Source organism: Gymnodraco acuticeps, unplaced genomic scaffold (assembly GCF_902827175.1).
Source record: "Gymnodraco acuticeps unplaced genomic scaffold, fGymAcu1.1, whole genome shotgun sequence".
Taxonomy (NCBI): domain Eukaryota; kingdom Metazoa; phylum Chordata; class Actinopteri; order Perciformes; family Bathydraconidae; genus Gymnodraco; species Gymnodraco acuticeps.
Genome location: NW_022991603.1, coordinates 176711 through 198656, shown reverse-complemented (window position 1 = coordinate 198656; position 21946 = coordinate 176711). Strand labels below are relative to the sequence as shown.

The window sequence follows — 21946 nt, the reverse complement described above, 5'->3', positions numbered from 1 at the left end:
AATATATTTGATCAAACACCTTGATATCCATATTGCAACAATATTTTATATATATATAATATATTCTGTGCTTTCACAAAATATTAACATATATGAGTTTGCTGCTAAATAATCATTATTAATGTGAATATAATGACTAGGTGGTTAAAGGCAAAACTATAGAACAGGTATAATAGCCTGGAAAGTTGAGAACAAATCCGCCTTTAAAACCAGGAGAAAACAACAACCATGCCATATATCGATATTACGTTGTTATTATTATTATATTATTATATTTAAATTACGATATTCAAAATCTTATATGATATCAAGTCTAGTATGATGAAAACAATATATAGCCGAGTCTCTAAGATGCTTTACCAGCTACTTGTGTCTCTCTTTTTCTCTTCATGTGTTTGCCCTATAGCAGTTGCATAAACTAAAAGTCAAATGAATGTAAAATGCAATAGGGAAATTCCTAACTCCTGACAGAAACACCTGAAGCTAACCAAATTAAACTGAGGTGAGGAAGAGCACAGTCTTGAAGCTTTGTAAGATGACGTGCTTTTACCCACTCGGTTCCACTGCCAACCAATCTGTCAGTCTGAAAGCATCGCTACACAAACTCTCACACAATCAATCAACAGCAGTTTAAATACATAGTTTATTAAGTGTCACTGCTGCACATAGAAACAAGTCAGACAGCCTGAGGCCAGCAGGTGCATAAATGCACTGTTCCACTTTGTTTATTTGTGAGCTGGTGGCTCTGTGTGGAAGTAATCCAGGTCTGTCCATGGAGGAGGACGTTTTGGCAGGTGAGCTGCTCGTCTTCCTGCCTCTTGCCAAAGCTCGGCCACGCTCTGTGGAGCTTCACAAAACCGGTGCTTTGTCAAAGTGCCCTGCGCCTCGTTTATTGACGCTCACCTGTCAGGGACATTTTCACACGTCGTCCTGCAGAAGGACCACAACAGGCAGTGATTGTGTGTAAAACAAAGGGGCTTTGAGAACGGCAGCTGTCGGGGTTACTCTAGATTCAAAACAGGCGGCAGGATTTCAGATTGAAATTGGAAACATTTTTAATGATGTTACATTGGGAGATAATCTGTATTTTCTTTTGGACTGTGTAGAAACTAAAGTTAAATTATAAAAAAACGAGTTTGATTCAAATCTGTTATTCTTCTTTGAAGTTGAGCATATTCTGAGCCGTGCCCTGAGGAGCATGTTTACTGTAAACTAGCTGAACTTCCCTATTGTAACAGCAAACACTACAATTTACTGTATATGGACAATTTACCCAACAATCAAGAATATTGTTTTCCTCTACCCTGAACTGACATATATCCAACTAGATTGATATATTTTGATCTGCAGTGTTGAAGAGCAGCTGTAGAGTGTCTGTCATCTATGAAATATAATCAAACATGATGGCTTGTGATGCAAAGTTTAAAAAAAAAACAACCCCAATATCACTTTAAAGCTATTTAACAAACCTGACTGTATTTATTTTGTGCAGGCGCTGAACGGGTTTGTGATCGTGGTCACGTCAGACGGATCCGTGTTTTATGTTTCCTCCACAATTAAGGACTACCTGGGCTTTCATGAGGTGAGATGCTGTCTTAATCATTTTATAAACAACATTTATTTGCAGCATTAATGGTTCCCACAGTTAAAGTCCTTGAAAGTGTATAAATTCCAGAGGTGAAAAAATCAAGGCCTTAACACATTTAAGAAACAGCCATTAATAGACATGTGTTAATGAAATTATAAGAATGTATATATATTGTGTAAGAAATGAAATAGATGTTGTTTTACTTTGCTATTCAACTTGTTGAGAGGTCTATGTCTCCATCACTGAAAGGCAGTAGTTGAACAGTAATCATGTGTTAAACTATGCCGTTTTGGTTGCTGGCTGTGGAAGGAAATTGGGCCTAAAAAGTCCTTCGATTTGATGTTCATGAAGGTGTAGGAGTGTTCAAAAGGCAGCCCTTGTAGAGGTAAAATGTTGGCCTATTTGAAGTTTGTAAGTTACATTTAAGAGAGGGGTGACACATTAAAATGGTGGTGTAAAGTGCTGTCTAACAATTGAATCCAAAAAACTCCTATCCATATTTAATCTCTATGAACTATTCACCAAACCATCTATTGACCCATTGTGTGCTGTATAGACCAAACCATAAAGCAGTCATTTCAGCTTGTTGTAAACGCTTGCAAGAAAAGAAAGGCTAAATATATGAGAACTGTTTCACAGGAAGTAGATCCCTAATAGGTGTAAATGACATGAGTTGCTGATGAAGTGTTGCGTCTCCTCTCCTCAGTCGGATGTGGTCCATCAGAGTGTGTTTGAGCTCATTCACACTGACGACCGGTCCTTGTTCAGACAGCAGCTCCACTTTGCCCTGAACCCCCCCACTGCTGCAGCGGGAGGAGATGGTAAGAACTGTGAATGATTCTTGTTTAGCTCACTCTCATTAAAAATTCAAGATTCAAGGCTTTTATTGTAATTCGTACATAGTAGGGATGGGAACGATTAATCGAATATTCGAAATTATTCAGGTATTCGAATATGAGAATATGAGTTAAGAATATTTTTATTGAAATTTCTTTGTTTTTTTAAATAATTTTTTTGGGAGTGGTGCCTAAGTTGATTACATATTATCAAATGGAATAATTCAATGTATACGACAGTGCCATAGCTACATGTTTTAGGTCTAAAGGTGTGTTTCGCTCTGCTCACCGGTCCCTCACAGCGGGCAGAGCTGCAGGTGCTGATCTCTCTCTCTCGCGTCCGGTTATACTTCACTCGTGTTTATGTCCAAATCCATCAGAAAACCAAGTTATGTTTTAAGCATGAAAGCTGTAGGCCTATAGCTGTCAACTGTTCAAACTGTGATCACCAGTTCAAGACATTTGACAAATTCGACTTGGTTTCTATACTTATTTGAACATGTATTTATTTATTTTTCTAAATTATTGTAATTTTTTTGTAATTTTTTTTCCCCACATTTTTTTCTTTTTATAGGATATGTACATATCGGTTAAATTGATTAACCGTTTTTTTGGGGGTCGAATATTCGAATATACATTTGCTTTCAAATTCCCATCCCTAGTACATAGCTACAGTGTAGTTATGTCGATGAAAATCTTAGCTCCCAGGCTCCTCCAACAGTACAACACAATAAAACAGATAAAATAGTGCAAGTAAATACAATCAAATCGAATATAAGTAGTGCCATAAGAGTCTATATACAAGTGATACATAATGTGTAAGTTACAAACAGGTGAATGTTATGGATGTTCTTAGTTCAGGTGTTCAACAGTCTTATGGCCTGTTATGCCATGACTTAAATCAATGTTTGGGGTGAATGATTCTGATGTGTTACGTGTGATCTCTACCCGTGTGCTCAGTCATGAAGACCTCTGGGAGTACGGTGATGTACAACCCTGATCAGCTTCCTCCAGAGAACTCGTCCTTCCTGGAGAGGAGCTTCGTGTGTCGCTTCCGCTGCCTGCTGGACAACTCCTCTGGATTTCTGGTTAGTACAACAAATGTGAAAAGCAAGTTAAATTGTCCGAAAAATGTGGTTTGTTTAAGTTTGTTTGAATTCAATAAAAGCCACTCTTAAACAACATCTCAGAAGCCCCTACAGCAGGGGTGTCCAAACCTTTTTCACCGAGGGCCACATACAGAAAAATATACGAAGGGCTGGGCCACTCACTAGAGGCGAGGTATTTTGCCTCATAAGTTCTGTTATAAGTTGGAAAAGTCAATCCAATGTAGGTCAATTGTTCTTGATACTTGAACATGCTTTAAGAAAAACACAGCTCTCCAGAGGGTTTCATGTATTGTGTTAGCAGCTCATTCCTTAAAACAGAAGCTTCAGATTACTGATAAGAAGAGGAAATATGAAGGGTATATTTCAAGGTTATGTGAATTTGTTATTGGGCTTTTTTGTTATCAACTTAGATTTGTTAGAACATATTTTCAACTTTAATTGACTGAATTTATTTGAAAAGTGGGCTTATTAACACATGAATACTACTGTGTAATATATTTATACATGTATATTTAAGAAGTACAATATAAGACGTGCAGAAGTTTATTATACTTAAGTCATTATACTTTTTGAATTTGCTGAGGGCCGATTCAATATGGTCCGCGGGCCGCATTTGGCCCCCGGGCCGTAGTTTGGACACCCCTGCCCTACAGGAAACGCATGAACTTTTATATCTTGTTCAAATCAAAAATCTTTTTATTTAGTTTCGACAATCAATAAGCAGTGTTTGTCATATAGTAATGGTAAACATAATATATGCCAATGCAAATGAGCCATTAGTCTGTGCTGGAAAAATAAAAAACAAAACAAGAAAAACACAGACAAACAATAACAACGACTAAAGTAATCCCCTATCACTGCCAGTGATCCTTATACACACGAATATATGCCAGACATATTGTTGGATGAGTATATATGCATGTAAAACAAATGCATATACACACATGCAAGCTACACATACACATTTGCTGTATACATACACATGTATACATACATACATATGCTGCACTTAAGCTAAACCAATAACAGAATGATTTACAGAGTTTGGAATGCATTTATAAAAGGTCCCTAGGCTTCCTGAAATGTGCTGTTTGAGTATAGAACTGAGTATCTGATATTTTTCAAGTTTCATACAGGACATAACATCTGTCAACTACTGTAGATGAGTGGGCGGGATACTGTCTATCCATCTAAGCAGGATGGCTCGACGAGCTAAGAGGAGAGCAAAAGACAGAGATCGCCGCCATTCTGCAGTTAAACGCATCTCCTTTCCTATTACCCCAAATAGGGCAGCCAGAGGATTTGGATCCAGTTCAATACTGAACACTTGGGATAGAGTTTGGAAAATCTCCGTCCAGTACGTGCTTAGGCGGGGACAGGATCACAGTAGGGACTAACATCAGGATACATTTTGGATAGTTTGACTTTTGAAATATGAGCTCTATGTACCACTTTGAACTGAATTAAGCAGTGACGCGCACATAGAGAAGTTGAATTAACCAGTTTAAGTATAGAAGTCCATTTATCCATTACATCTTGTTGACCTGTTTTCGATCTGACTTACTCATCTGATTTTCTTTCACCCATACCAGGCTCTAAAGTTCCAGGGGCGACTGAAGTACCTCCACGGCCAGAGGCTGCTGAGGGACAACGGGAACGGTAACAAACCTCAGCTGGCTCTCTTCTCCATCGCCATGCCCGTCCAGCCTCCAACCATCGTGGAGATCAGATCTAAAATGCTCCTCTTTCAAACCAAACACAAGCTGGACTTCACACCATTGGGCGTTGATAGCAGGTAGAACAAATTATTCTTATTATCTTGACAAGCTAATGGGTGAACACTTTCTTCCAAGTATCTTCCAGTTTAACAAACGTAATGTTTTTCTTCTGTCACTCTCCAGGGGGAAGATTATTCTGGGTTATACAGAGACTGAACTGTGTATGAAAGGCTCCGGCTACCAATTCATCCACGCTGCTGACATGATGTACTGCGCCGACAACCACATCCGCAGTATGTCACTTTTCTCCATTACAATATTAAAAAGACTAAACCAAAAGTAATAGTTTTTTTGTCAAATATTGAATTTTAAAACCACATTGTTTCAATCACTTTTGCTAACTTTTTATATATTAACCATATTAAATGTATATATTCATAAATATATTATTTTCTGACATATTGTGTATATGTGTGTAAACCTTACAAATATTTGGACTACTGCCAAAATGAACATGACATTTTTTCATGACAATTCTTGCCCCACAAAAACGAATCTATAGGTTTTCAATAACCTTTCAAGCTTACAGATTTTCGGCGTGAAAAAACCCACATGTACGCAGACACATACATGGCCACCTTACCGATAACCCGGTTGTTGTTTTTCTCTTTATCTCACAGTGATTAAAACGGGGGAGACCGGTCTGACTGTCTTCAGGCTCCTCAGTAAGTGCAGTGGCTGGGTGTGGGTGAAATCCAACGCCAAGCTGATCTTCAAAAATGGAAGACCGGATTTCATCATCGCAGACCAGAGAGCTTTAGTGTGAGTTTTTGATCCTTTAACAACAGTGGCTTCATGGGTTGATAATAAAGATGTTACTATAGCGCACTTCATCAGCAGAACATTAGATGCACCTGCAACAAAAAAAACACTTGCTCAATCAACCCCCTTAATAAGACTCCTATCCTGGTGGCAGTCAGAGATGGGGTCGTTACTAAAAAAAAGTAATATATTACATATTACTTTTAAAAAAAAAGTAATATATTACACTAATTCGTTACTCTCTACATAAAGTAACTCGTTACTTTACTCGTTACTTTACTCGCAGGGCCGACCCGCCCCTCCCTACAGGCAGATCACGCAGACTGCGACGCACCTACAGTGTAAGCACGCCACAGTTTTGCCTCTGCGAGACTCCACTTGCACCCCCAATTACTATTGCATTAAGGAAGACATAACACAAGTCTTTCTTTTTATATGCTCTAAAATAGGCTACCAGCCACACAACAAGCTAACAGTCTGTGAAACGTCAAGACACTAATTAATGAAACCAGTTCAAGACGCATTATTCTTATCATTCTTTATGAGCGCATAACGGTAAGGTATCTAATTACTTATGTATTTAGTATTCCATAACTTAGTAACAGAGATGTTCAAACTAAAGTGGTAGAGACACGGCAGAATTCCTACAATGAAGCGGGACATTGAACTGTTCACCCGTGAGAGGGCGATCAACAAAAGAGAGCGAGCGGCCCCGTTGAGGGAGTTTACAGATGAGAAGACTCAGCCATGTTTATGCAGCACTGCACGTGGAGATGTGGTCTCGCAAATCGCGCAGATTACATAGGCCTACATGTATATAAACCTGCGGCGGAAACCCCTCTTGTCTGTCAGTGAGTGTGATTATTTTATAAAAGTAACGAAGTAACGCGTGTCGGGGCAATGTTAGTAACTGTAGTGTGATTACTGAATTATAAAAGTAACGCGTTACACTACTCCGTTACCGCCAAAAGTAATATTATTACAGTAACGCGTTACTTTGTCATGCGTTACACCCAACTCTGGTGGCAGTAATGTAACATTTGCTATTTGGTGTGTTTCAGCAACGCCGAGGGGGAGGAGTATCTGCGTCAGAGGAGCCTGCAGCTTCCCTTCAGCTACACCACAGGAGAAGGCGTCCTCTACAACACCGGCCCAACGGTGGACCTCGCGCAGTATCAGTTCGACAAAAAGTTCAGCAGCACCAACGACATGAGCCAGCATGTAATCCCCGGATCGCTGGTGGACTGCTTCATGAAGCAGGATGAGTTGGCCTACATGCCAGCATTGGAAAGCCAGTTTCCTGTGGATCAGGTGTTCATGGACAGCGAGGCCCTGATCAACGTGGGTAAGGCGTGGCAGGAGAGTGGAGCTACAGGCACAACGGAGCCTGTGGTAGTGAAAGAGGAAGCCAAGCGGTCGGTGATGGCCGTCATTGGCAACCTGGAGAAGTTGACTCACGACGGGGACTTCTGTGCAGCGCTGCAGGACCTGGAGGTGGGTGATTCAGAGCTGATGGACTGGGAAAATGCCCTCAAGAGATTAGGTCAGGACGATGATCAGCGAAACAACGTCAAATCCGACCTGGACACCATCCTCACTGATGACATTTTTGACTACATTGATAATGTTTTGTTCAAAGAGAAGGAGAAAGATCTGAGCACCAGCCCGCCCAGCTGCCTGACAGCGGCCAACAACAACCAGCAGAACCGCTTCACTGCCCAGCTGTCAGCCGCTGCACTCAGGGAGCAGCAGTTGTTTCAGACCATGAGCCCTGAACTGAATTACTCTCCGATGAATGGACTCTACGCTCACCAGCAGGAATCAATGAATGGCCCAGTGATAGCAAAGTCTGCTCAGATATTCAGCAGCACCCAGAAACTCTCTCACAACGGTCCCCTGATCTCTCAGGCCGACACCAACCTGCTCCCTCTTCAGCAGCTGCAGCTCCATGACATTTTCAGCCCGTCTATAGAGCTCCCGGAGCTCACTGTCCCCAACCACATCGCTGGTGTAGCCTCAGCCCCGTTTCAATCCTGCGGGCAGGTATCTAACAACCACATGGGCGGCACTCGTGGGATTTCTGCACAGACGCAGTCCAGCCAGTTCCTGCTGCGTCCTCAAAACAATGTGCAAGCTCCTGCAATGGCAGCGAACGGACATTTACTGCGGAGCTTTGTTCAACAACCAAACCACGTGGCCGCAGGTGTAATAGACATTTTGCCACCCCTGATTCCTTGCATTAACTTTATTTCGGCTAGCACGCCTAATATACCTGTTCCCTTTGCCACAAATCCCCTGCAAGGAAGGGGCCCTTTTGAGACGCACAGCCCCCAGGTGCAGCCGTGGCCTCAGAGCCAGCAGCAGCTTCCTGACTCTGGCATCATGCAGAACGGACACAAACTGATGCCAGTGTGCAACAGCCAACTTAAGGAAAGCCAAACATTCCCGCGTGCCGGCCTCTGGCCACGGAGCGCCCCCGGACTGAACCACGCTCAGCAGAGCGGGCTGACGTGCGGTCAGGCAGCCACTCACATTAGCTGCATGTTCGAACAGCACTTTTCTTCTGGGCCAGCAGGAGTCGACGTCCGGGCTTTCTCTGGCACTTCAGGCCTGAGGGGGGCCGACCCGTCCCTGGATCAGAGTCCTCCTCAAGGGTCCTGCTACTTCCAGTGGAGCCACAGCGAGCCGGTGGTGGGATCGTCCGCCATCAACCAGGAGAACGCTGACATCAGTCCTCTAACGGCCCCCCCCCATCATGCCCTCCTCAGACCACACACTCAACATTCCTCACTACCTGGAATGCCACAGACACACACAGGTAAACAGTCATCTCACCCCACAAGATCAGAAATGGAGAAATCAATGAAAAATGATTATTGTCAGGCGATTTTAGATTTATGATCCCAAGAGGATATTTGTTTACAGCTTGTACACAACAGAAATACACATAGCAACAGATCCACAAGTAGTAATATTCAAATATAAAGATAGTACTGAGACTTCATGTATGCATCCATACCACAATTACGTTTCATGATATACAACAAAGAAGATTCTCCTTATTAAAGAAGCAGGAATCACATTTGTTTTGTCATTTTTTAATATAAGAATAATAACATTTAAATGTTCTGTCATTGGCTCTTTAGTTGGGTATTTGGCCAATTATTCCAGCACATATTTAATATTATTAAGTTGAAGGTATTGAGAAAGAAAAACAGCTGCTTTCAGATTTTCCTGATTTGTGCTTGTTTCTTTGCAAAAAAATAGAGACATAACTACTTTAGAAAGATAGATGTACTTCCTTGATACAACATTTTGAAATAACTTTGTTTTCGTAAACTCACCATGTGTGCTCTCTGCTTGATCCCGCAGGATGAGAGAGTCTCCGCTGAACTCAATGGGATGTTTGCCACTCCTTCCCGTGACGTAGCCATGTTCCTGACAGAGTGAAGTCAGCCATCGTGTTACTTCTGTAGCGAAAAGAAAACCCCGGAGAAGGACAGATCTCAGTATATAGTTCGCCTGTATCAGTGCTTATCCACAGACTCTCATGCTTACCCATATTGCCATGTGTTTTATATAACTGTATCATTTATATGTTGTCCAGTCTGTGATGTTTAAATGTTTGGCTTTCAGTTTTTAGTGAAGATACACTATAGTAATAATGAAGTATAAAGCCGCGTTTACCGGGATGGAGCTTGAGCCAGCTGGGAGGATTGGTCAAGAGAATCCAAAGAGCCAAAGAAATAGGTTTTTATAAGGGAAGCCAGGCCAGGGACATCCATTATCTCCCAAGTATAAATACCTAAAAAACACAAAAAAACTCAACATACTGCTTTGTTTTTGATTAAATATAATCATTCTACACTTTAATGCTGATAAAGTTGAGACTTTTTCTAAAAGACATCGTGAAAATCTTTGCAGTAATCAGTGTACAGAATCGCTGAAAGTGACCTACCTGAAAGCACAGCTGTACCTTCAAATTAATATTATTACAGATGAAATAATCTGTGTATTTTAAATGAAACCCTTAAATGTGGTTATTGTAAATGTATAATACAATCTGTAACTATATTAGTAGTATTTGTTTCACCAAGAGATCCGCTTTGGCTCACAACAATCTCTCATATACATACTCGGCATGTGATATCTGTGATAATCTGTGCAGTATAAAATGTGCTTTTCTGGATAACGCCTGTCAGTTAGGGATGCATACATGTCTCAAATCCCAAAATGTAAGAGCGACAGTAAACACAGCAGAAAAAAGCAGAGAAATCAAGAACAATTGCTAACTACTGTGAGCAATGCAAATATTCTCACATGTTGTTTTATTTCCATTTCAGTGACATAGTTTAATAAGCATAGCTGCAGTTGAGTTGATTTGAATGCACTGCTGCTAACTAAACCTACACTTGTGGGTTATTTTAAGAAGCATCTTACTCACAGCAATTGAACTAAAAGTAAACTGCAAGTCCTGAGCTTCAATAAATCAGTCCATCAAAAATCACTTAACGCCATACTCCCCTTAACTTTTATGCACTGATCTCAACAAAATGCTCAGTGATTGCAAGAAAGAAATATTGTAGTTTCAGGTAATATATGACTTTAACTTGTGGAGACTCAGCCTGACTTATTCATTTACATCCCTCAGAGGTGTGCACTTTATTTAATGTATTTTCTAAACGTCTACAAGTGCAAACGGCTGATAAACACAATGCAATCAACTGACTTGATGCAGTATTGAGGATCGCCTGAATTAAACAAGTCATTAATCAGCCCATTCCACCTGCATCCCTCACACAAAAATACTCTTTTCCATTCTCCAATATTCCGTGGTCCTACATGGGAACACCCTAAAATATATCTTGCTTCAACCCAAACATTAATTTATATAGCAATCAGCATGACCATATACACTTTCTTGTGCCTTCATGCCGGATCGGCAGCTTAAAATATCTTCATATACATTAAATATATCTGTGCCTTGTTGTATAACGCATCTTAAATAATATGTTCCTTTTTGTTTTCCTAAGGCGAACCTGTAGAGCTGTACTAATTTAAGGGAAGCCATGTCCATATAGGAAATACAGTATCCTTACTGTAAATGAAATGATTGATCCTGCATTGTGCATTTCAAGGCTCTGAGGAATTTGTTGGTCCATTTTCCATTAAACAAAAACGTCCTATACAATGGAAACAAGGGAACATGCTTAGCTTGACCTATCTCTATAGAGATGGTAAGATTTCTTTCATTGATGAGCGGAGGATTTAGTGTAGAGACTTTGATATTCAAACTGGTCTAACAATGCGTTCAGATCATATACACTTTGCTTTGTCTGTTTCCTGTTTGGCCTCTTCGTGTTGGTTCCTTTTGTATCTGCTTCTCACCAGGTGTTTGTAATATCCACACTACAATAAACGGCATGAATGGTTTGGATTAACCTGAGCGCAAACAGCATTAACATGGCAGCTTTACCGTATTCCTGCTGCACCGTGGGAACTCACTCAGTATTTTACCTTTCCTTAAGAAACAATTGTGTATGTTCTTTTGGAAACCTTTCAGTACAGCACTTAAAAATGATTGGACACATTATAATATGGCCTTCTCGCCTGTGTCCCTTTTTGCTTCTCATTTTGTACGTGTTGAAAAAGTATAGGATCTCAGTGTGAAGCAGACTGGAGGCGGTAAGGACAGCCTATAAACAGCCTTGGATATTGGACTTTGATACAGACATGTCATGACTGTAGCCACTATGAAAAACCTGGAGCCAAATGTTTTCTTCACAGCGGTGTTGATGTTTCTATGCTAACATGTGCCTTGCCATATTTCTGTTATTCGTAAAAAAAAAGTAAAGAAAAAAAATCACAACTTCATGTAATCCACTTAAGCCTAGTAGTTATAGTATCTATATATCATAATATATGTTGTAAAAAAACAGCCTTTGTCTACTGTTAAATGCTTTTTCATAAATATATGTGTGCAATGATTGCAATTGTATTTGGCTCTTTATTAAAAAAATGTAATGCTATTCATCCTTTCATCTGTATTTGAGAAAAAAATAAGGGTTTAGAAAACAAGGATAGGCAAGGATAAGCAGCACTGCTATGAAAGACTCAGGCCTGTTTTTTTAAAATGTATTTTAGAAATAAAAGATGGATTGTCCTCCAGAGGGCTCTCTTTCCCACCAGTTACTCATGTTAACATTAGCTGTATCCCAGATGCTTCTGTAGGTCGATGATTATGGTAAAACAATTTTTTTACTATGGATAAAAAATTATTACTACTTTGATTATTATGGATATTTATATTACTATACGTCAAACAGAAAGTGAACTGCCATAATGTAGCTCATGTCTTTCTTCAAGATAAATTAAACAATGCTATATTTTATTTTATGTAGACTGTAATGAGACTGAACTGCCTATTTGTCAATAGATTACAATACTTAACATGGGGTACCTCATGGACCAAAAAGGGCAATGTACATAATTAAAAAGCCACACATTAGAATAAATAAAACAAGCATCTGCCTCATTGTATGGCGTTTTGAAGAATACATTTCACACCCTCTACATTTGAAATGGACATTATAAAATAGCTGACAATGAAAGGAAAGCTATTAAGGAACAACTGTGAGGCTGTACCATCCTGCAACTCATGTTACTGCCGGGGACCCGGATGAGGGGCAGGAGCATGGCCCCACCTGCTGGCAGCGACATACATAGGTGTTAGTGGTAATCACTCAATATAACTTCCAAATATATGTATTCATTACAATCAAAATACCTCTATTGTCATTATACTGATTGGACCTTTTTGTAATGTTTTAATTTACTCACGAAGTCGGGTTTCAACAGTGTGGGAGCATTATGAAATGACGATTAACATAAAAAAGAATGGCACATATTTTATGCCAGGTGTGGCTAATCACCTGTCGAGCAGCTGCAATCTGATTGGCTGTCAGCCATTGGTAGTTATTTACAAAAACATAAGTTACTGCAGGAGACTCACCGTGAAAAATGTGTATATCTTCAACATTAGACAAGTTAACTGTGCCTTAATTGTGCCTTTTGAGGATAATTTCAAGATAAAACACCTTTGTCCCAGTCGAGTGTTAAACCAAACCTCTTGTGAAAAATAATCAGATTAAACCGGTGGTGGTTCTCAGGGAACAGTAGGCTAACTGCTTGATACAGAATATGCTTTTTTGCTTCCCATGTATTTTCTATATTTATATTATAGGCTACGTGTTCAAGAAATGGCTTTCTGGATATTGTGGTGACACGTTATTGGACATAATTCACCTTGCTTATTGTGTTGCCACACGGACCCTTTAGTGGGGAACACCTGTAGCTTTAGCTGCCATTCCTGCTAGCTCATCAGGCAGAGCGGTGCATGTGTTAACCTCTCTGAAAGTAATGGATAATAAAGATTGGAACTCCATTCTTAATACACCGCCTCCGACTCTCTTTTCACGGCACTACACTGGTGACCCCGACTTTTCCGAGAAAGTTTCCGGAAAATTAACGAACATGGCTGAGCGCGATGTTTTCATAAAGCTGCCGGAATTCTGGCAGCACGCCGCGGAGGCATGGTTCGCACACGTGGAGGCACATTTCGCCTGCCGACAGGTCCGTGACGGGGACCTAAAATACTACCATGTGGTAGCAGCGCTGGGGAGCTCCACGTCGTCCAGGTTGGTGGGATTCATCGCAGCCCCCCCACATCATGGCAAATATGAGGCGATTAAGGCCCTTCTCCTTAAGACATTTAGCTTATCTGCTAAGGAGAGGGCCCGCCAGATACTTGACATTCAAGGCCTAGGAGACAGCAAGCCATCCCATCTAATGGAGAAAATGCTAAATCTGCTAGGGGGGGAAGATCCCCGGATTTTATTCACGGAGATTTTCCTGCGTCACTTGCCTCCCCGGGTACAGACGGCGCTGGCCAACACGCCTGTCACGGAGCCCCGTGCTTTGGCTGAGGAAGCGGATCGTTTTTTTCCTGGCTACGCAACAGCCCGGGGCAGAGACGTTAGCCGCGACGCTCAGCGGCCCACCGGCAGTCAAGAAAGCGTGGCGGAGGCCGGACACGGCTGTGGCTAGCCGGCGTGGAGACGCCGGAGAGTGCGTTTACCACGCACGTGTCGGGACAAGGGCGAAGAGATGCATCGCTCCGTGCAGCTACAAACCCCCGGGAAACGGAGGGGCCGGCGCTCAGTAGTGGCTCTGAGCGTCGGCGGCATGTGCAGGCTCCTCTTCGTCAGCGACAGCGTTTCGGGGAGCTTGTTTCTGTGTGACACGGGCGCTCAACGGAGCGTAGTTCCAGCGTCGAGTGAAGACGTCGCCCGTGGGGGGCATGGACCGCGATTGACGACGGCTAACGGCAGTCCCATTCGCACGTACGGCGTGAGGCCTATGTGTTGGTGCATCGGAGGACAGCGTTTCAGCTGGGATTTTGTGACAGCGGACATTTCTTTTCCCCTCCTCGGAGCGGATTTTTTGTGTGCTCATGGACTCTTAGTGGACGTTAAGAATAGGCGTTTGGTTGATGCCTTAACGTTTTCTTCCCTCGTGTGTACACTTGATAGCTGTCAGGCTCGCTGTCAGGTGCAGACACGTTTCTCAGACTGTTGGCCGAGTTTCCAGACCTGTCGCTACCCACCTTCTCTGCGCTTACCACTAAGCATGGCGTGGAACACCACGTCACTACCGGGGGGCCTCCTGTCTATGCCAGGGCCCGGCGGTTGAACCCTTCTAAGCTGGCTGTAGCGAGGGCGGAGTTCGCAACCATGGAGCGCCTGGGCATTGTCCGCCTCTCCGACAGTCCTTGGGCTTCCCCCCTGCACGTCGTTCCCAAATCGAACGGCGGGTTCCGCCCGTGCGGGGATTATCGCCGACTCAACGACGCCACTACGCCTGACCGCTATCCGGTGCCGCACATTCAGGACTTTTCGGCGCATCTGGCCGGTACGGGGGTGTTTTCCAAGGTGGACCTGGTGCGTGGATACCACCAGGTGCCCATGCACCCCCTGGACATTCCCAAGACAGCAGTGATAACGCCTTTTGGACTTTTTGAGTTCCTGCGGATGCCTTTTGGACTCAAGAATGCCGCTCAGACGTTCCAGCGCCTGATGGATTCGGTGCTGCGGGACCTGCCGTTTGTGTTTGTTTACCTCAACGACATACTCGTCGCCAGCGCTTCAGTGCAGGAGCACCTGTCCCACCTCCGAGCCCTTTTCACACGGCTCAACGAACACGGATTAATCATCAATCCTGCAAAGTGCCAGTTCGGGGTGTCGGACATCGATTTCCTGGGGCACCGCGTCACCAAGGGCGGTGCGACACCTCTGCCAGCGAAGGTGGAGGCTGTTGCGGCGTTTCCTCGCCCGCTCACAGCCCGGTCGCTCCGTGAGTTTCTGGGGATGGTGACTTTCTACCACCGTTTCATCGCCCGGGCCGCACACATCATGCGGCCGCTGTATGAAGCGTTGAAAGGCAAGACCCCCGTCCAGGAGATCGACTGGACAGCAGAGGCGGACGGCGCTTTTGCTGAGGTCAAGACCGCGTTGGCTCAGGCGGCTTTGCTGGCACACCCATCATCTACGGCTCCCATCGCCATCACCACGGACGCGTCAGACTACGCGGTTGGCGCAGTGCACGAGCAGTGGGTGGAGGGCGCTTGGCAGCCGCTCGCCTTTTTCAGCCGCCAGCTGATGCCTAGAGAACGCAAATACAGCGCCTTTGACCGGGAGCTCCTCGGACTTTATTTGGCCGTGCGGCACTTCCGTTTCATGCTGGAAGGCCGTGAATTTACGGCGTTTGTCGACCACAAGCCGCTCACCTTCGCCATGTCAAAAGTGGCGGAGCCTTGGTCGGCACGTCAGCAGCGGCAGCTGTCCTACATATCGGAGTTCACTACGGACTTAAGCACGTGGCTGGCAAGTCGAACCTGGTTGCTGATTGCCTCTCCAGGGTCGTCATCGGTGCCGTCCAGTTGGGCCTGGACTATACTCGCATGGCGGCAGACCAGGTCACAGATCCCGGTGTCCAGGCCCTGAAGGTGGAGAGCGCGGGGCTGCGCTTGGAGGACGTGGTGTTCGGCGACGCGGGCATTACTCTCCTGTGTGACGTCTCTACGGGCCTGGCGCGGCATGTCGTCCCTGCCAGCTGGAGGCGTCCTGTGTTCGAGGCTGTGCACGGCCTGTCACACCCCGGCGTTAAACCTTCGGTGCGTTTGGTAGCGGCGAAGTTCAAGGACTGAAAAGGGACGTGAGGACTTGGGCCAGGGAGTGCGTGGCTTGTCAACACGCTAAGGTGCACCGCCACACGAAGGCCCCGTTGGAGCGTTTCCTGGTGCCTGAGAGGAGGTTTGATCACGTCAACATTGACCTGGTTGGTCCGTTGCCTTCCTCTCAGGGGTTTTCATACCTCCTCACCATGGTGGACAGAACGACCCGTTGGCCGGAGGCGGTTCCGCTCGTTTCGACATCAGCCGCAGACGTTGCCCGGGCCTTCATTGCAACGTGGGTGTGTCGTTTTGGTACCCCGTCAGACATTTCCTCAGACAGGGGCTCTCAGTTCACGTCCGAGCTCTGGAACACTGTGGCAGGCGGTTTGGGGGTTAAGCTGCACAGGTCTACCGCTTACCACCCTCAGGCTAACGGCCTCTGCGAGCGCTTTCATCGCTCCATGAAGGCGGCCCTCAAGGCTGGCCTTACGGACGGTAACTGGGTCGACAAGCTGCCCTGGGTGATGCTGGGCCTGAGGACCGCACCTAAGGAAGATCTGCAGTGTTCTACAGCGGAGATGGTCTACGGTCAGCCGCTGAGAGTTCCGGGGGATTTCCTCCCAAATGCATCGGCTCCCTGGTCGGCGTCGGCCCAGCGGGCTTTCCTGCGTGATGCCGCTGAGGCCTTTGCTCCGATCCCTACTACTCAGCACGGTACTCAGGTGTCCCAGGTTCCCGCAGAGCTCCGCTCGGCGGAGCACGTGTTCATCCGGCACGATGCGCACAGAGGCCCCCTGCAGCCCCCTTATGATGGGCCTTTCCGGGTCTTGGAGCACGGGGACAAGCACCTGGTGGTCACCTCCGCGACGGGGCCGCCCCCCGGCCTCGTCCCCTGTCACGGATTTAAGACCTGTTGTTCCGGTCCCTCCCCTTCCGGGGGCCGCACAGGCGGGAGTCACTTTTCCGACTCCCGTGCTCAGCAGTCGTGGGGGTCGGCGTGTCGTTCCTCCCCGCCATGCTGATTTTGTTTATGTGTGAATTCTGGGGGGGCTTGTGTGGTGACACGTTATTGGACATAATTCACCTTGCTTATTGTGTTGCCACACGGACCCTTTAGTGGGGAACACCTGTAGCTTTAGCTGCCATTCCTGCTAGCTCATCAGGCAGAGCAGTGCATGTGTTAACCTCTCTGAAAGTAATGGATAATAAAGATTGGAACTCCATTCTTAATACACCGCCTCCGACTCTCTTTTCACGGCACTACAATATCAAACATCTTTCTGAGAGGATTATCAAACATGAAAACAGCGGGACAACACGGTAAAACATGGCTAATGTTAGCCAAACTCAGAGGTACGTGCCATTGTATGTGCCCAGACATTATTACTAGAACCAGAGGTGGAAGAAGTACTACTCATCTTGTACTTTAGTAAAAGTAGAAGTATCAGAGCTTCAGAGGGTAGGAATACTCTGTTACAAGTAAAGTCCTGCGTTCAAAATGATACTCGAGTAAAAGTACAAAGTATTAGCATTGAATGATGTTGTGTGTTGTTCACATCATTAATCCAAATCTGTAAAGTAACTAAATATATTAAATAGATTTTTTTTTTTTACCTTTATTTAACCAGATAAAAAGCATTGAGGTAAAATATCATTTACAATGATGACCTGGCCAAGAAGGCAGCAACGTTGCACATTTTTGCACATAACACGGACATATAAAATACAGAGAACACAACTAAGTAAACAAAAACAACAAACGAAAAGCAGTCACTACATTGTGCACATTTTGGACAGTAGAAAGGTACACTACTTATTACTGCAAGAGCAGCTGGTGGTAAGAACCTCAGACAACTTCAATTTAAAACAGGCTATAGGGACAAGTGTCCTCAGTTTGAGGCGTGATTGAAGGTCATTCCAAAACCAAGGACCATAATGAAAAAAACTCCTTTTTCCAGCCTCAGTCCGCACAGCAGGAACCTGGAACCGTATCCAGGCACTGGTTCTGAGGTTGTAAGAGTCACAAACTGGAGCAAATCTGGCACATATGTACAGTGGAAGCTTACCTAAAATGGCTTTATACATACAGTGGGGCAAAAAACTATTTAGTCAGCCACCAATTGTGCAAGTTCTCCCACTTAAAAAGATGAGAGAGGCCTGTAATTGTAATCCTAGGTATAGGCTACCTCAACTATGAGAGACAAAATGAGAAGAAAAAAATCCAGAAAATCACATTGTCTGATTTTTAAAGAATTTATTTGTAAATTATGGTGGAAAATAAGTATTTTGTCAATAACAAAAGTTAATCTCAATACTTTGTTATATACCCTTTGTTGGCAATGACAGAGGTCAAACGTTTTCTGTAAGTCTTCACAAGGTTTTCACACACTGTTGCTGGTATTTTGGCCCATTCCTCCTCTAGAGCAGTGATGTTTTGGGGCTGTCGCTGGGCAACACGGACTTTCAACTCCCTCCAAAGATTTTCTATGGGGTTGAGATCTGGAGACTGGCTAGGCCACTCCAGGACCTTGAAATGCTTCTTACGAAGCCACTCCTTCGTTGCCCGGGCGGTGTGTTTGGGATCATTGTCATGCTGAAAGACCCAGCCACGTTTCATCTTCAATGCCCTTGCTGATGGAAGGAGGTTGTCACTCAAAATCTCACGATACATGGCCCCATTCATTCTTTCCTTTACACCAGGAGTTCTCAAAGTGCGGCCCGCGGGCCAATGGCGGCCCTTGGAAATGTTTCTGGCGGCCCGCGATAGTTAATGTGACACGCTGAAATGCATGCGTTATATTTGAATCCTCCATGGTTGTATCTAGTAATAATTAGAATGAGTAGCTTTCCAGCGGTATCTCCTGTGAGACTGTAACCAGGGCACTGCAGCCAATATGGCCGCTCAAAGCAGCTTGACTTTACACTGTGTGGGATTGGTGGATTTGTGTGCCCGTCAAGGAAATCTCGGCCGGCAGCCATCATGGTCTGAAATGACCAATGGACATCGAGAAATCACTAAGGGCCTACCCACCAAGTAAACAAAACATAAACCACGTGTCTCCCATCAGTTTACGTCTTTGAGGAGAGAGAGAGAGAGAGACAGATAAAATGGCTAAAACAAACTTTACAGTTGCCGACTTCGCTAGAGGTTTTTTTCGCTAGCAGCAGTGAAGATAGAGCCTCAGAACGTGAAGTCTTCGACTCTTCTGAAGAAGAAGAATACAAAGACAACAACAAGGATCCATTTGGACATGGGTAAGTGTAAATATTATAGTAATAGTGTACTGGCAATGTGTGGGGAATACCGCGAAAATGAACAATAGGTTTATTGATATATATTTTGTATCGATAGTCATGAACTTTTTATTGGACAAAATAGACTCTCCATTAGCAAACGTTTACTCTGTGTTAACGTTATTTTGGTGTGTAAAGTCAGATTACATGTGTAGATGATTAAATTAATCATTTATTCGTCCCACAACGGAGACATTTACAGTGACATGTTTTTGCCATCGATTATTTTATCATACTGTTCTGTACAGATGAGACTTTGTCATAGATTTATTCATATGTGTGCCTGTTATTATTTTACCGTCCTGTACAGATGAGACTTTGTAATCAGATGTAGCCTATGTATATGTGTTTCTGTGATTTTATACTGAATGTAAAGTAACTGGAAATACGTATGTGTGTGTCGTCCCAAACTTTATTTTTATGTGTGCATTGTTATTTGTGCTTGAGCAACATTTTACTTTATTTCAATGAAATTAGTTGTAATTATTGTCCTACACAGGCGGCGTTTATCCAGCAGCCACAACATCCATCTGTGCCGGCCCCCAGGTCAAGATCTACGGTGGCTCAAGCAGGACCAGCAGACCAGCATCACTACAGCTGCCTCCACCTCCATCTGCGGCTGCCACCAGGTCAAGATACACCTCAGCACAAAGGCTCCACCACAGCCATCACCTTCAACCCAGCCAGAAAGGAGGTCTCGTATAGCACTTGTACACCCCACCTACACAGCAGCCCATGCACCATCACCCCCATCTTCACAGCAGCCAGACCCACTGTCTTGGAAGACAGACAAAGACCTTACTGTCTTGACATTTATAATGAATAGTTGGTTGAAAGTTCTGATGTTCAATATTGTAAATAGTGAGATTTTCCAGTTTCTTATATTTATATAAATAGTTGGTTGAAAAAAACATATTTATAATAAATTGTTGGTTGAAAAAAAAAAGGTTGAAAGCTCAATTTGTATTTGTACACATCACATGAACCTTGGTATGTAATATGAAGTCATTATTCAGTCCTTATGTATCTCAGTCCCTGCTGTGGTGAAAGTAGAGTGATAAACACCTATTTTACTCAAAATTTGAATTTAATGTTTTTCATTTTAGACATGAATAACACATTTATATACAGTGTAATTCAAATATTTCACTGCTTTTGTGATCCTAGGACTTTGGTAACCAAATCTAAAACACCAAAACAATTCGATCACATGAGTAAATGTGTGTTTTCACAAGAGTTTTGAAGATTTTCCAAAAATCGGATTTCACATTTTAAGCTTTTGAGCTACTTATCCCATCAAACAGTGCTCTAAGGTGAGCAATATGCATATATAGCAAGACCAGAGATTGTCCTGAACATTTTGATATTTAACACATGGGGTGCCATGTTAGAAGAAATACATTTAAAAGGTGATTTAAGAAAACATCTAAAAATCGAGAAAATACCCTTAGACTCCAGAGGGTTAAGAATGGTAAAACTGCGCCCCCTGGGTTGTCATTCCTAAATTATGAATGACAGCTTGTGGAAAGTTTGCTAGACTACTGGTTGCATGGCAAAGTAGGCATCTCGCGAGTTGCGGTAATTGGTTAGTTCAATAAAGAAAGGATTTGTTTTGGAATTATTTTGTGTTCCGTTTTTTCTTGGGCGGCCCTCAATCCAATATTGGGTACCTAAATTGGCCCTCACTCATCAAAACTTTGAGAACCCCTGCTTTACACGGATCAGTCGTCCTGGTCCATTTGCAGAAAAACAGCCCCAAAGCATGATGTTTCCACCCCCATGTTTCACAGTAGGTATGGTGTTCTTTGGATGCAACTCAGCATTCTTTCTCCTCCAAACACGTCTAGTTGAGTTTTTACCAAAAAGTTCTATTTTGGTTTCATCTGACCATATGACATTCTCCCAATCCTCTTCTGTATCATCTAAATGCTCTCTAGCAAACTTCAGACGGGCCTGGACATGTACTGGCTTAAGCAGGGGGACACGTCTGGCACTGCAGGATTTGAGTCCCTGGCGGCGTAGTGTGACCCTCCTTCCAACCTGTCCCGCCCTACCACCTGTCCTCTGGACCCTATCCCTTCAAACCTCCTTCAGACTATCGCTCCTGATATTCTACCGTTTCTCACCCATTTCATCAACACTTCTCTAACTTCTGGTCACTTTCCAAATAGTCTTAAGGAGGCAAGAGTAAACCCTCTCCTAAAGAAACCCACTCTCAACCCGTCCGATGTTATAAACTACAGGCCTGTCTCTCTCCTCCCGTTCCTGTCTAAAACACTTGAACGCGCTGTCTTTAAACAACTCTCCTGTTATCTCCATCAGAATAACCTTCTGGATCCGCACCAGTC

General features: G+C 43.7%; 1 protein-coding gene across 1 annotated transcript in view; it reads left to right on the top strand.

Annotated features, from left to right (window-relative positions):
- Positions 1-12102, top strand: part of LOC117533972 (aryl hydrocarbon receptor-like) — a 38483-nt gene extending 26381 nt beyond the window's left edge. The window contains exons 4-11 of the mRNA XM_034198001.1: positions 1493-1582; positions 2295-2409; positions 3385-3512; positions 5126-5328; positions 5435-5544; positions 5932-6073; positions 7135-8891; positions 9446-12102. Coding sequence (XP_034053892.1) covers positions 1493-1582; positions 2295-2409; positions 3385-3512; positions 5126-5328; positions 5435-5544; positions 5932-6073; positions 7135-8891; positions 9446-9450 — 2550 coding nt within the window. The 3' untranslated portion in view covers positions 9451-12102. The remainder of the gene's footprint in view (positions 1-1492; positions 1583-2294; positions 2410-3384; positions 3513-5125; positions 5329-5434; positions 5545-5931; positions 6074-7134; positions 8892-9445) is intronic.
- Positions 12103-21946: the final 9844 nt, after the last annotated feature.